General features: G+C 38.5%; 1 protein-coding gene across 6 annotated transcripts; it reads left to right on the forward strand.

The window, feature by feature from the left end:
• Positions 1-210: 210 nt before the first annotated feature.
• Positions 211-10,359, forward strand: CCDC14 (coiled-coil domain containing 14). Of its 6 annotated transcripts, none has more exons than XM_050711588.1 (13): positions 226-305; positions 476-531; positions 1,219-1,294; positions 1,948-2,020; positions 2,115-2,255; positions 3,344-3,583; positions 3,674-3,768; positions 4,813-5,368; positions 5,839-5,980; positions 6,590-6,669; positions 7,099-7,314; positions 7,390-7,522; positions 8,865-10,359. In XM_050711588.1, exons 1-13 carry the CDS (start codon positions 273-275, stop codon positions 9,829-9,831), a joined length of 2,808 nt encoding a protein of 935 aa, XP_050567545.1. In that variant the 5' UTR covers positions 226-272; the 3' UTR covers positions 9,832-10,359. The 6 variants fall into 6 exon arrangements, with proteins under 6 accessions (XP_035425553.1, XP_050567545.1, XP_035425572.1 ...); XM_035569679.2 differs by having other exon boundaries at positions 7,096-7,314; positions 8,865-10,358; XM_035569660.2 differs by having other exon boundaries at positions 211-531; positions 7,096-7,314; positions 8,865-10,358.
• Positions 10,360-16,522: the final 6,163 nt, after the last annotated feature.

The following is a 16,522-nucleotide window of genomic DNA, read 5'->3' on the forward strand; positions in this document are numbered from 1 at the left end:
CAGCCGGCCGCCGGCGGTTCTGAGGCGAGCGGCGGGGCGGGGCCGCGAAGCCCTTCAGCAGAGGGCGGGCCCGCGGCGCGGCCACACCCCAATGGCCGCCTCCGCTTCTCCATTGGCTTCTCCGCCGCCCTTCTCCGCCAATCCCCGCGCAGACCCTCCCCTCACAGACCCTCCCTCCCTCCTTCCCGCGCCCGAGAAGCGGCCGGGCGGGGCGGGGCTAACGCTCCTTAGGCCCCGCCCCTCGGCCAACGGCCGGGCCAGGGGCCGGGGCCATGGCGAGGGTGGGCGCTGCGCGGCCATGCAAGGTGCGGGCGGGAGCCGGGGCCGTCCCGTCACGGCACGGGGCTCGGGACCCTCAGGGAGAGTGGGCGGGGGTGTCCTGCTGAGGGCCCTACGGGGAGCGCTGCTTTCGGGCAGCCCTTCCCCGTTGTGGAGGTGTTCCGTGAAAATGAAAGCACGGTTCTGTACTCGGCAGGTGCTGTCCTCTGGGAGGCACGCGGGAGCAGCGAAGGTACCGAGTGGAAGGAAGCGGTAAGGCTCGAGTCAGGGTTGGTGTCTGAGCTTGAGTGCGTGAGCGTCTGGGGGCCTTGTACCTGCTGTACCTATCAACCAGCCAGAAATCCTGTGTGTGTATCAATAAAGGTGCCTGGCTCGAAGGCAGTGCAACCAGGTCCTGAGCAGCCTGTGGACAGACAGACCCAACCTGAGCAGAAGGCTTGCCTGGGGAAATACAGCCTTAACTCTGTCTATACGTTGTGTTTATGAAAGACTGAATCCATATAGTTACTAGTCTCGTATAAGTGTTAGGACTAAATTCTCCTTGGATGTAAGTTGTTAATATCTGTTCAACACTTTTGCTGCAGCAGTAGAGTTTGCAAAAAGAAAAAAGTATTTGTTTATATATTGTATGATATCGTTTGTATATATATATAATACATATGTACATATCATATTGAATGGCCTGGGTTGGAAGGGAGCTCAAAGACCATCCAGTTCCAACCCCCTGCCATAGGCAGGGCTGCTACCCGCTACATCAGGTTGCTCAGGGCCTCGTCCAACCTGGTCTTGAACACCTCCAGGGATGGGGCATCCACAACCTCTCTGGGCAAAAATTAATCTGTTGACAAAAGAATTTTTAGTTTGCTGTTATTGAATAAAAGTAACTTTTTACTTTGTATGCAAAGGAGGTAATATGAATAGTGAATTTAACTCTTTCAGGTTTGGATTAAGAAAAGAATGTCATCCTGATGTGGAGGCTGGACACTCTCTCTATTCCACTGATTCTGATGACCAGGTAGTCAAGTGACTTTTTAATACAGTCATCTATGTCATCTAGAGAGAATGGAAGCTGGAATACCTGGAAAAAAAACCTCAACACATTAATTTAGATACTACTGCATCTCAACTAGAAATAGCTCCTGCAAAACCAGCAAGAGGGTCTGTACTGCATGTTGCAGATGCATGCAAGTTGGCTTTGTGTGCATTTTGACTATTGACAGAGCTTGTTAAGGCACAACATACATTTTGCAAACATAATTATGCTGTTTTTGCTGCCAGAACTATAGGTATGTTTGTTAGGTTGTGTGCCAGAAAGAATGAGTTGCATGCTGCAGCAATATTTTCTGTGCAGTGCTGAGTCAATTATTTCCGAACTGAAAGTATGCTGTAGCTAATAGCTTAACTGTACCTGGAAATAACAATAAAAAAAACCCACACACCTGCAATTACCGAAACAAATGGACAAGCATGCAACAACACAATGTATGTATTTTTTTCAAAAATTGCATGTTTGCTAATTTTCATATAGTTGTAAAGTAATACATGGGAAATCAAGCATTTTTGCTGATGATCAGTTGTTTTTTCAGGTAATAGTGGGGAACAGTCTTCTCTAAAATGGTGCCTTGTTTTACTGATACTCATTTTCTGACCACAGTATTCTTTGTGCAGGTTGATACTATTCATAATGGACTTGACCGTTGTGCAACTTTACTGAAGAATATATTACAAAATGAGGCTACAGGTTGTACCTTTTGAAAATTTAAGTTACATTTTTAGTTTTTATAGTACTGTTTTGGTTTGTTTTGTTGACCAGCTTTTGTTTAAAATAATAATAGGAAGGGAGACTAACCATAAACAAACTGGGAAAACAACTTCTGTTAAATTTACTTCCAAGCCTTCACTAACCAAAGCGAGTACATCCAATAAGAAAGGGCTGAAAAAGAACATTACTGCTGCACACATCCGAAAAGAAATTGGTAAGCAGATTTTCTGGGGCATGCTTTTTTCTCAAACAATAATGAGAGACTCCTGAACCTCTTGAGGAGATGTAATAAGGCTTCAGATAACTGTATTTTGTTGTAGGTTGATCCAGGGCTAGATCTGCAAAGGATATAGACATTACTCATTACCTTTGGAAACCTTAAATGCTTTAGCAATTACTGAAACTCTCAGATGTTTGAGCTTCATGTAGAAAAAAGAAAGTTAGGTGGGTTTACAAATACCAGCATCATAAGAGTTTAGCCATTAGGAAATACAAAAAAGGATGATAATATGATAATACCCATGCCGCATTTCTCTTGGAGAGTGAAGTGTTACTGTGCTTAGTCTCTGTTTAGGATACAGAGCTATAAATTGTCTAGGAGTTAGTCATCTAGCTATGCTTTTCTTATAGATCAGTTTTTAGAAACAGGAAAGTATTGGAATACATAATAGCAATTCAAATGGTTTAGGGTCCAGAGCACTGGAATGGATAGCAAGTCAAAGTGCTCTAGGCTGAGTCACTGTTACTTGAAATAATTCATGTTTTTATTAGCATTTCTTCCTCTCTCCACTCCATTTCTTTTTTGTGATTTCTAATCCATTAGGCAGGTGGGACCTGTGAACTTGGTATATAGCAGAATGACTCTTCTGTCAATTATAGAAGATGGGCACCTAGTTCATGTCTTTCCAGCACTGGAAGAATATGTAATTTTAATTATACCCAACACGAGAAAATTATATTTGGAGAGTGCTTGGTATGGGTTATTTCCAGTAGCCTAAAGGTTTAGGAAACAGCTTAGCAGAGATGTTACGAGTAGCGTTTTAGAACTTTATATAGGATTAAATCTCTTTGCTTCTTTCAAGGACAGCAGTCTATCCAACTGGGTTAGTTTGCTCTATCTAGGGGAAAAAAAAAAAACAACACTAAGATGAATTAATTTGCTGCTCATTAAATCTGACTAGGATCTTACGCCATAAGATCTTTTATATGTCAAAGGAACCTACCAGTGTGCCTGATGACACAATGTGTTTGTGTAGGTCAAGATCTTCAACTTCAACTGAGTTTTTTGATCTTTTTCTCTAGTGCAAATATCAAATAAGAAACTTGCCTCATCTACCACACCATCTGCGGAGAAAGAACTTTCCAGTGCGCAACAGAATCAGCCGGTTCCACCAATTCATATGCCTTGCAGTCAACAGTCTCCTGTGATGCATCAGAAACTGTGTGAACGTTTGCAAACTCAGATGTCTCTGGTAACTGGCCAGCCACCGCAGAACAATAACCAAATTCCTACTGTAACTCCTTTTCCTACCTCAGATCATGGTTAGTAGGACTATTAATGTAGGGCTTGCTATTTTACTCTGAGTTTTGTGCAGAATTGCCCTGATCTATGAAACCATTGTTTTACTTCAGGATATCAAAATGTTACAGCATTTAATTATCGACTACCTACCTCCACAGCAGATCCGTCCCTACAGTGTGCAGCTAATCCCTTATCTACTCAATCAGTAAGTAAAAGTTTTATTTGAACTATTAATAAGCATTTTAAATGAGCAATAACTATTTATTTATACATTTATTTGTGTTTTTTTTTATTGGTCTTATGTAATTTGTTTCCTTAAGAAAAAAATGTACATATTTCAACCTATACTGATGAACAGAATAAATAATGACAGGAAATACTGCTATTTAAAATGTTTTATACATAGACACCGATGAATGAAATTGGAGGCATTACAAATGGCTGATTGTTTCTCTGTGGTGATTGTTTCTCTGTGGTGAATTCTGTAATAGACAACAGGCATGAAAAGTGCAGGGAATTATTCATTACTGTTAATAATTATATACTCAGTCATGTGTATTCGGGTCACTAAACAATTCCTGATTAAAGAAATCATCTGATATGTACCTTTTCCCCACCAATGATCAACTTGCATATTTCTTCAGATACTATGTTGTATCTTAGAGCCATATTTTAAACGGCTTGTGTGTTTCAGGGCATAAAATAAAACTAATGGAGAGTACCAACTGCCACCTTGGGAAATTGTATGTGCTTGCACCTTGAGACTGTAAGACTGTAGACTTATCTTCCATCTGCAGGCAGTCCATGTATAGTTAGTGCTAACCCTGACTCTTTAAAAATTTGTCAACTTAAAATATTGAAATGTAACAGCATTGTCCTTTTTTTTTTCTTTTTTCTTTTTTCTTGTTCTGGTTTGCTTTCAAGGCATGTGTACTTACAAAGCAAAAAACAACAGCAACAAAAATGCTGCTGAGGTTTTTTTCTTCGATAACAACTGAGAATGACTGTGCTTTATGTTATCTATAATATTTAAGGTAAAGATAATGTAAACCAGATTTACACATGAATTATTCAGAGTATGCTGGAAAATTTATGCAATTAAGGAGTTTGAGATGTAGGTATTTTTATAAAATGCAAAGAATGACCAAGACCACAGTGAGTGAGACAAGGTTGTTGTTGTTGTTGTGTTTTAAACATTTGAAAAACCTCCATGTTAATTTTCTGTTCAATATGGATCTTCTTCATGCAGGATGTTCCTGTAAATAGTGGCAATGAATACGTGGCACAGACAAGAGGAACTGTGGCTTTCCCTGTAGTTTCTAATTCTACTACTCCACAAACGCAGTCTGCCAGTGCTCTTCCTGGTGTGATGCCCTGTATAGCATCAGATGCATCACGTAACTCTACGGTGCCTACATTCACCCCATCATCTATTGGCAGAGAGATGACCCCAAGCCATGAGCAGCAGCGTAAAGAAGCAGATTTGATAAGATGCATACAAGCTCACCTGTCCCTGTTACAATTGCATGAAATCACAAATGGCAGGACTGATCAGAAGCACTGTCATCATTGTCCAGCAACACAAAATGTCTCAATGAACAGGGAGGAGGACACTTTTGAAGAACTTAGTGAAGAAGACGACTTGAATGTACTTGATGTAGCCCCAGTGAGAGATACAAGTTGCCAGAGAAGTTTTGTAAGGAAAGATCTAAAACAGAGACAGGAAAGCCCAGAAAAAACAGCCCATAAGGTTAAGACAGTGAAATACCTCTTGGGAGAGCTCCGAGCACTGATAACAGATCAAGGTAAGACATGCTCATTTTGCAGTAGAGTGATTATGTAAAAATAACAGAAAAACTGCATAAAATGAGCAAGCACTTCATTTTCAGGAAGGTGTGTGACATCTCGGATTGGTTTTCCACAACTTTAAGTCCTTTGTGTTTCACTGTGGAGAAGAATTAAGTTATTTTTTGGAGTATTTTAACATCATTGTAACAGCTAGGATAAAGATAGCTCTCATTTCATATACAGTGTTTTCCCCTCAGAAAGAGAGCGGTGTATACAGATTGCAACAGCAATCCCACCAAGGTTAGTTAGATAGGATTTATCAAGATCCAAAAGTGTAGTTCTCGTAGTCAAGCTTTAAAGTTTTAAATAAATAAAGATAGGTGGTCAGAATAAATCGGGTTTTCTTTAAATGTAGATTAGATACTATTGCATCAATTTGATTGTCCCATTACAGGTTTTTCTGTGTCTTTTTCCCTGCCTTCTGCAGATGATTCAGAGATGTTAAGGTTGATGAATGAAATTGAAGACTGCATATCATTGCTCCCAGCTGTAGTGGGAAGTACAAATGTACAAACCGAAATAGCACTAGCTTTACAGCCTCTCAGAAGTGAAAATGCGCAGCTGCGTAGGTTAGTAACTGTTTGGTGATTCTGTATTTACAGCAAAACCACCTAAAGTATTCTTAATTGGTCTGTTCTAAATTGCACGTTTTAGCATTGTTGTGTTCTAAGTGTTGTGGCCCTTTCATCTTTGTCTATATTATATATTATCAAGTGTGTTGGTAAGGCTTTGTTTAATTAATGCGTAGCCACTGAAGCAAGATGTCAGTTAATACTGGTGTTTTATTAGCATCAGTTACATCAAGACTGGGACTTTGTCTAGATGGGATCAGCATATCATCTTGTCTGAAAACTACAGTATTAACATAATTGGTTTGCTCTTTATTCCTTTTGTAGTGTATTCTTAGATGTAGAAATAACTCTCATTTCAGGGGAGCTTTCAGTTACATAACTGGGTAACACTTCACTTCAGAGCAGAGGGAAATATGTTTACCAGACTTTGTAAAGGGTCTTTTGTGTTGAAGAAAGATTGGAATGCAAGAAAAATACATTAATAAAACTTTCTCATATTTCTAAAATATTGTGACATTTTATTCTTACCAAACTAATTTAAAATGCATTGTTTTGGGACTTATTTTGAACTTTCTAACTATGCACTTTTTCACGATTCACATTTAGGAGACTAAGAATATTAAACCAGCAACTCAGGGAACGAGAGAGAAATGAGAAGACATCTGGACAGAGCTGCAACTATGAATGTAAAGTACTAATAGATAACGATGTTTATTAGGAGCATTTTTGTTAAGGCTTTGTTTAAAGAGATACACATAATAAAGATACAGATCTATAAATAAAAAATAACACTACATACTTTGGCCTTTAGTGACAACTGAACTAAGCGTTGAGGATCTAGTCACGCAACTGCATTTGTATGGCTTGTTGTGACTGCTTAGGTTCCAGGGACATGAAGGGTTCAGCTCCAGAACAGATTATTTTACCTTATGTCCTCTTACAATGAGAGTGACAATTAGCTAAGAAGAAAGCTTGCAGTTTATCTCCCTGCCCCCCCCCAAAAAAAATTTATCTGTAACCAAAATTATGAGCATTTTGTAAAAACAGTTCAGTGTATAAGTCCAAACTGTACCACACAAGACACTTAACTTCATATGTTTTACTTTTGGTAGTAGTTTCTTTGCAGTCCTTGAACATGATGCTCCAGACTCAATTGAAAGAATCATTGAAAGGCCTTGAGTCGCTGCAGGCTAAAAATGAAGAGCTACTTAAAATAATAGAAAATCAGAAGGAAGAAAATAAACATCTTACAAAAGATATTCAAGATAAAGAAAAGGAATTGCTTGAAAACAAACAGCAATATGATATTCATTCTACCAAGCTCAAGATTGGTAAGTGTTTTGAAATTGTTCTTCTTTTGGTGTTTTAAAATTTGAAAAATTTTAAAATTCTTCTTGGTATTTTAGAGGTGGAGGAGGCATTAGCAAATGTGAAGAGCCTTCAGTTTAACCTGGAAGCTTCTGAGAAGGAAAATAAGATTTTGGGCATAACATTACGCCAGCGTGACGCAGAAGTTAACAGACTACGTGAGTTAACCAGGTACTGTTGGCTAAGTGTTATTTTGGCCTCTTGACCTCACTTTTTTTTTTTTCTCCGTACTTTAAGTTATTGTAATCTTTAGTGCTACACCAGTATCTTTGAGGTAGGCTAAAGCCTCTCTTGGTGCATACTGTTTGCTACCATAGTGCTACAACTGTATTAAAACAGAGTTGTCTTGTTCCATGATGTTAGTCAAAGTGCAATGCTACCTGAGGTAACTTGTGCAAAGTCTTAACTCTTGTAGCAGACTGCAAGTAAGGAGCTGGTTGGGTAGTGCATGGACCTGAAAACCTACTGATACTTCCCTTGAAGCCATAGAATTAGGAAGTTAACTTTTGAACTGAATTAAGGAGGGATTTCTCTTTCCCCTTAGAAAATCAGAAATCAAACTCTTATGAAAAGAACTGGCAGAAAGATCAGTCTTCAAGTCTCCCACAGCGAGCTCTTCTTGTGGAAATGAGCAGTCCCTCATCTAATTGTACATACACTTGAATTAGATTATGCTTAAGTTTTAATGAAGGGTGAGGGTGGGAACTCTTAGATCCCCTGAAGGAATGTTGAATTACTCACCAATTTTTTTAAAAAATGTTACTGTGAATTTATTTCATCATCGTGTTCTATGAATCTGGTGACAAGCTGAGAGGCTCACAAATGTTTTTAAACATCCAGAGTCGTGTGTGCATAAAATTTGTGTGGACATGATGTGCGGAGGAAGATAAACTGTCATCTGTCTTGTTTTTAGGTGATATTGATTGAAATGGTGGAGTGTTTTTAATCATTATTTATATCTTTAGTAGACATTCAGATACATTATGCTTTTCTGTAGCTGTTAAATACTGACCACCAGATGGTAGTATAATGATGTCTTATTATTGCATGTTTATATAAATATGCTGGATAATATATATATTAGGATTAAGTGTTCATTTTTTGATACAGAAAACAGAAAATTAGAAAATTTGATTATTTTTTTTCTTTAGAAGCAATAGAATAATTTGGAAGAACTTTCTCTGATATAGAAACGACTATCAAAATGCTTTATAATAGTTTCTTGACATCTATTTATTTTGTAGTACTCAAAGCAGGTAAATCAGGAATAATCTGAATAACTTCAGTGTGTTGTGCTAGGTGCATTTCTCTGAGGCGAAGAATGAAATTGAAGGAACTTGCAATTGGTTCACATCTATATTAGTATTTTATGTATGTAGAAAGAATTATGTATGTAGAAAGAATTGTAATTTAGCTGTCATCCGGTAAATCTGATTTCATTTTTATATAAAAGTTTTTGAAAAATAGTTGCCGAAAATATAGTTAACCTGCTGCATTTATCTTATCTTAACAGAGCTTTGCAGGGCAGTATGGCCAAACTTCTGTCAGACCTCACAGCAGACAACATTAAACCCAGATCTGAAAAAGGTCTCTCAAAGTCCCTTTTGGAAGACTATGAGAAACAGATGCAGCCTGATCCATTTCCTGGGAGTACTTCAGTAATGACTTACCTTAAAAAATTAGAAATGGATCATATTTTGACAGATACAGAACTTCAATTTTCAAATAAAAACAGAGAATTGCAAATGCTAAATCTAGCCTATGAAAAGTTTGCTGCTGAAGAAAATAATATAAAACATACATTCTCAGAAGAAAGAGCATCGGCTTCCAGAATATTGCCAACCTTAGTGAAGCAAGATGCAGAAACAGGTAGTGATTCTGGGACTTTAGTAGATGAACAAAGCAAGTTGGATGAGACTGTTTACATTCCATTGACTAGCAGTGCCTCTAAAAAACAGGTCGTCTCTGGGAGAACTGATGGACTACACGATACTAGAGGGGCTTGTAAGATGTTAGACTTCAACTGTGAGCTGTCAAACTCTTTGCAGCAGAATAGATGTGAAGTGTCAAAGGATCCAACTATTCTGGATAAATTAAGAGCTGGGTACAGCATGAAAAAGACTATGGAAAACACACTTGAAGTTACAGGAGATAAGGTGAAACCACGAGACAAAGTCCAAGTGAAGCCAAAAGGCGCTCCAAGTGGAGCTGCAAAAGACTGTACAGACAAACCAGGCCAAATTCAGCCACATGTTCCAATGCCATTTCAGAAAGAGTTTCCTAAGAAACGAGGCAATGAAGTAACTGATACTAGTTTTATTTCATTTGATGATATATCAGGGAAGTCTGAATGGAGTGCATCCTCTTTTTCAACATTTACTTCTCGAGATGAAGAGGACTTTAAGAATGGCTTAGCAGCATTGGATGCCAATATAGCTAGGTTACAAAGAACTCTGCAAAATACCATTATGAAACAATGACTCAGGAAACAAAATAGGATGTGCTTGTTCAGATAATTGAGTGTTTTTTTTTTTTCTGACGTGTATTAATAAGTATGGTACTGATAGTAGTATTTGTATTTTTTGTATGAATTGAGTTCCTAGCTGTTTAAATTATGAATTGAATTTGTTCCTCATTAAATTATGGTGCTGCTTCCCTTGAAGCGTGTAACTTCAAATAACTGGCATAAATTCATTTTTTTAAAATTGATGACTTAGGTTTATACCCTTTAACTGCAAAATCTAATTCTTAGCACAGCCTTTGATAACTAATAAATTAATGCACTGTTGGCAGTATTTTTTCCTATTAAATGATAAAAGTACACAATTGTTTTCTGTGCTTTCCTAAAGTAGAAGGAACAGCATTAAGAGATGCATTTGAAGTCAACTGTAAATGTGATAAAATTAAGAGAAATTTTGATTTAATAGTAATTTGACATGTATAAAATAAGATGCCTAGTTATTTCCCTTGTTTTTGACTTTCCGTTTTCAGAAGTTAACTCTTTGTTCTGGTTTACAATGAGAGTGCAAAGTGTTATCATCAAAGAAATGGGTGGGCAGGATTTCTTTTTCAGCTGCACTGTTTTTGAGCCAAGCCGGGTTTAGACCCATTATAATCCAGTAATAAAGTGGGAATTTAACTGATGAAAGTGGAGCTGCTTTGAACTTAAAAAAAAAAAAAAAAAAAAAAAAACCTTCTGCCTTGACTAGATAGTTCTCTTCACGTATTTTTTATTATTATTTTTAAAGGTGAATTTAAGGGCAGAAGTCTTAAACTTTCCTTTATTGAATTGTTTTCTTCCCTGAAGATCAGTTGCAAGGTATCATAAACGGGCAAGAGGTTCCACAGGTAAATGCCAGGGAAGAGCTAACTACCAAGCAGCTGTGCAGCAGCATTGGGGGGTTAAAACTAATGTGTCAGGATAAACAAATAAATGCAGACATCATATGGGATTTGCAGTATATGGTAGATCCTGTAAAACACATGAAGTAGCCCTTTTTCACTCATTATTGGGTAAGACTCAATTTTCACTTTTGAGAATTGTATTTGAAAGAATAAGGGGAGAGTCCAAAACCTTCAGAGTTCTGTTTTGCTTTACAGTTCTGTTTAAGGTCATAGTTTTTACAGATGATTGTTTGTTTCTTTTTTTATCTTGAATGTAGTACCAGTGCATAAGCACCAAACACACTGGTGCTAAGAAACAGGAGCAGTAACAGGCTTCAGTTAACATAAAAAAGAAGAATTAGGCATTATTTAGAGCTGGCAAACCAGAACAGTTAGCAAAGCACTAGAATACACAGAATAGTTGTTGAGGTGTCAAATATCTACTGGGCATAAATAGAGTAAATAGAGTCTGGGCTGAGTCATGCAATTTGGCTTATACAGGAATGGGAGCAGAGCAGAGTCGTTCCAGTCCCTCATTCTCCTTGATAGGTATTTCCAGATCTCGATGTCAAGAATATGGATCAGGAAATATTTGAAGTTGAGATACAGAGAGTGTGTGTTACTGCTACTGTTCTGTTCCTCTTGCACACATAACAGCTCTGAAACAGTGTTTTTTCACAGCTCATGGTTTATCAGGGAAAGCATCTTTGGAAATGGAACAGCACTATAAAGACCTGAATTTAAGACCTCTTTTTCTGTAATGTTTGTGGTTGTGTTGTTTTGTTTTCCCTAGAACCTGGTGCTGGCCTTTTCCTTTATGTTTCTTTGTAGGATACAGGTATCACTTTCTAGCACTTTGAAGTTTTTCTTTCCATGGTTAGTTACTTGAATGAACATGTTTTAAAGTTGGTGTGCTAACCATGCATACGTTGTGCTGTGTAGAAGTTCTGAGGTTATTTTAGTTACTGGTAACTGGGCAATCAGAAGGTATGAAGACAATGCATACTAGAAAAAAAAAAAAAGCCAATTGGCACTCCAACTTCGAAAAAGGAAAGTTAGACTAAATAGTGACTTCAGTGATTTAGAATGCTTTTAAGGCTTGGCCTGAAAATCTTAGTACTCTCTACGCTACTTGTGCTCAGATTCAAAATAAGGTTGATGGTATGAAAGCTAACATGTTTTAATTAAATATTTACAAGCAGTTTCAGAGAAGAAGCAAAGCAAGATTTAAGCTATGATTATAGCATAGATTAAAGAGAAGCTACAATAAATTCTAGTCTTCAAAACTCACAAGAAGGCTGACAAAACATTGCAAATTATTTGTTACTACACATATTAAGCCAGTTTTCTTCTTACAGTTACTCCTTTTGAAGGAGGATATTTGTCCTGGCCAAAGATAATCTGCATAAAGCAGCCATGGTGTCAAGATGCCTGAGCATGGTATTCTTACATTTTCATTCACTTTTGTCTCAATGCGGAGGATGTTACACCATCTTGTTTGTGTCCTACTCATCCTTACAAAATTAGTTTTATCAAAGCAAGAGATTGCTGCAAAAAGTTTTTAGGGCAGTGAGATGCGAGCAGATTTTTAATGTCCTCTTAGAGGGGGAGAAGGTAAGAAGAAATAGGAGGAAAGATTTTTCTTTAATAAAATTCTTTTGATTTTTTACTGAGCTGTGTCAATCAAAGCTATAAGAATTTAAATGAACTATAAAATTTCCTATATATAGTCATTCATTAATTTGCAGCATTGTGGAAGCAAAAGCTGGCAAGATCAAATATGCAGTTCCTTAAAAGGCGAGAGTGGTTCAACAGAAAACAAGTAATGATAATATTTCTTACAAGCTCTTTATTTAATGAGTGTTATGTATAATAAAACACCAAATTAAAAACACTTCCAGAATTTGCATGTCGTAGAAGCATTTTGACCACTCTAGTGTCATAGCCTGAGAAGTACACAGCAAGGAAGAGCCCAAGTAACTGGGTAGAGAGATTTGTCTTTGCTGGCTAAACCTGCTTGAGTTATTTCTTCACATTTTCCCTAATAACAAGGAGCAAATCACAATGAACATCACCTTTATTAACACCAGTTCTTGGAAGGTTGGAGCAGTTCATACTGTAGTACGTACCAGTGCGCTTCAGCAGTAACAGAGGTGCAGTCCTCTCCACACTGCTTTGGGGAGCTTTTAAGTCTGATCCCACTGGTGGCATTACCTGGTTAGATTCCAACACCAAACACTGTTTCCCCACCACTCACAGTTACGGTTGTTAAAAACCGTAACTTTTTATTTGAAAGCAGGATTGAATTTTAACTTCTGTAAGTCCAACATCCATACCAACTGCTCCAAGAAGAGCGATATAGTCTGTTGAATTGGGTTTTTGAGCACAATCCAACAGAGGGAGACAGTCATGAGAGAGGAGTCAAAATGTATTTGTGACAATTCCAGCCCCATTTCTGTCCCAGGCTTTGTTAAGAACGCTTCGGGATAGCTTGGAAGAGGTAAAGAATAAAGTAATTAATTGGACTGTAGTGTCAACTACACAGGTCACTTTTGTGTGGCACATGAAATTTTGCTGTTGTCTCTAAGAAAAAAAAAAAAAGTAGTATTTAAATTCAGGCAGATTTATTGTCTAGTTTGAAAAGCGCAGACCTCCCTCAGAGCTGAAGGATCAGACAAAGGACAACCAGCTGTGATGCTTCAGTTTTTGTAGCCAGAAGACAATGTTTGAATGAGGAAGGTGAAGGGTACCATAAACAGCCCTGAGATAACACAGAGACCTCAAAAGGAACCAGCACTTCTGTGTCTGAAGGCCTGTCCTTCCACACCTGCTGTTTTACTGCGATCGTGGGAAAGCCAGCTTAAGATTTTCTTCCATGGTATTGTATATAGTTACAAAATAAGTTATTTTATAATCTAATTTAAGAGGTTAAGAAGATTTACAATTGAAATTTATGATGCCAAGTTGAGCAGAGTGCAACTAGTTGGGCTGAGCAGTTACAGTCACAGGTAGCGTGCTGATCATATAGCCAAACAAGTGTTCAGCACAACACTCCAGCTTGGCCAGGATGGCTGGTTTCAGGTTATGTCCGCCACTGTATCAGCCTCCAAATATAAAGGATATGTGAAATGTGTGTATTCAACATTAAATCATTGTTCTGTTCTACATTCAGGAATAGCTACTGCGAAACACCTCTCCGCTTCCAAGGATTAGTTTACAAGGAACAGTTCAGCAACTGCAATTTTAGCCATTGTGTAGCCTCCTCTAGATTTATGTCAGCACAAAGAGACAAGATACAGGGGTTTCATTTTTATGGAGCATATACTGTGAAGTTGACAGCTGCACTTTCCAGAGACATGAAAAGGAAAGGAACTCTTGAAATATGCTTTGCCAAGCTCTTATCAGTAAATTTCCCCTTATGCACCCTCTTCCATATGGAAAAGTAAATGGATAGGGCAAAACTCCAGCGTCCAGCATACCTGAGTTTAAGCCTTTTGTAATTCCCTGCTCTGATGTCCTGGGTGATGAGCGTCTATAACTCAGTGTCTCATTCAGAGAACCGGGGAATGGTGATAGCTCCCTGCAGACACGGAGGATTGCTGCCTTACCACTGTGTGCAAGCCTCTCCAAGTCTGCATAAGAAACAAAGATGTCTTACTTGCTGAAGTGAAGCCAGTGCTACTTCTGTATGTGTAAATAAACAGCCTGGGACACCAGCCCTGGTCAAGTGGCAACATCATTCAGCTCTGTCCAGAAGGAGAGTTTCACAGCTCATGATACATTTTGCAAAGTAACAGTGGTTGCTACTAGTATCTCAAGCACCTTACTTAAATCATTGGTTTATACAGTCATCCTTAATAAACATTATTTTTTATTTATTTATTTATTTATTTTTTCCCTAAGAAGGTAAAGAAACACATCCCTGGTTAGAATCTGAGGGCTAGAAAAACAAATTCAGGAGGGAAAAATAAATGAAATAAAATTTTAAAAAATCTTAGATTTAGTCACTTCAATGATCTCCCCAAACAAGGCAGAGGAATATTCAAGTCTGAATGGGTTTTGATGGTTACGTGCTGCCCTGGTGAGCTCTGTCTTGCTATACAGTGAACAGCCAAAATGCCTGTTAAAAACATATTTGCTCAGCTGCTTTCCATAACTTCTTGGAGCAACTATCTGGAAGTACTGGGTGAATACATCCAAGGACAATGCTGGACCAGCTGGGACAGTTCTGCACACCCACCACTGTGCCAGAACCAGAATGTCCAAAAACTGAGAACGTTAAGTCACCTCAAGGGCATTAAAGCCAAACACAGATTTGGCTCTTAACCATCCTGGGCAGATCAGGCTGCCACATTAACGACCTGTTTCCAGTTAAGCTCAGGCAGGCCATCTCAAGTCATTCTTGATCAAGACTGAGTCAAATTGTGTTAGAGATTAGTGTCTGCCTTCCCCAAAGTTCAGTAAATTCCTTCAGTAATTTCATTGCACAGCCAAGTCCTTGAGTCAGTTTTTCTTCAGCCAGATTCAGGGATATTCAGTAGTCTTTGGTTACATAAGTGAATCAGGGATTTTGCCTGCAAAGCCTCAGGTGCAGGGGACTCAAACAGTAGACGTGGTCTCACTGCTGAGCTTACCCCAGGCTGTCAGCTTTACGGTGGGATTGAGGGTGACAGTAACCAGCCAGGAGCCTGAACAGAACATAGCCTTTCTCCCAGCCTCCAATCAGTATTACATTTGAACAGATCTTTCTTCAGAATAAAGAATAGTTTATGCTTTTTTTTTTTAATAACTTAAAAGAAAAATGATGGTTGTACCAATGTGTACACATATGGTATACAGACACACATTGTCCATAAGCTGTGAAATCTTTTTGGTAGGGAAGAAATCAGATTTCCCAGTTTTCGGTCTTTGGATTTCTTTTAAATGGTGAAAACGGACCCTATTTCTACAGTCTGTAATGTTTTTCAGAAGTGCAGTCACTGTAGATCTTTTCATCTGTTACTGCAGTGTAGGCAAGGGAGAGATACCTCTGTAAGTAGTCCACACCTTCAGTTATTGGCAATTCTCCATGATTCTTGCCAGGAGGCCTCAAAGGTCTTCCTGGTATACTACAGTGCAGTTGTGAGGAGAGCAATATTCACTAGATTATCTTTGTGCAGATGTGAGTTAGTCAGTCCACATAGTCATGTACTGATTTCCCTTCAGAAATTTAACAGAAGTGCCACACTTACCTGGTGATCTTTTTTCAGTAATGAAATCGTATGTAAACAGGATGGTGTCAAATGTGAATTGTAAATCTACACAGCTGCTGCATTCATACTTAAATGCATCTTCAGTGAAAGCTTGCACATGATGTTTGAAGAACAAACACCAAGATGAAAACCAAATCCTCTGCTTATCAGGACACAAAGTGGAGAGTATTATCCCATGGGTTCTCCAGTCCTACCCTCAAATGTTGGTCCTGGCCACATACAACACTTCACTCCTCATGCACAGCCTTGCTGCAATGCCTGGTCATGAGGCACACCATCAGGATTACAGGTTCACCAGCACTGAGACATGCTGATAATCTCCTTTTTGCACCCTTGAGAACATCCTTTACTGGTGTTCTCTACACTATACTCCAAAGACAGTGTAAAAACTGGTACTTCACTGACCAGAAAAAGAGCAGCCTAAGCTGTAGCTAGAGCGTAGCAGCCATCTGTGCTGAAGCTCACATTATGTGGTTTATGGCCCTTAAAGTATTTGCATGTCTAAAGACTACTTAGAAGTAGTATTTCTTTTAAG

The sequence above is a fragment of the Cygnus atratus genome, chromosome 6 (assembly GCF_013377495.2).
Source record: "Cygnus atratus isolate AKBS03 ecotype Queensland, Australia chromosome 6, CAtr_DNAZoo_HiC_assembly, whole genome shotgun sequence".
In the NCBI taxonomy this organism is placed as follows: Eukaryota; Metazoa; Chordata; class Aves; order Anseriformes; family Anatidae; genus Cygnus; species Cygnus atratus.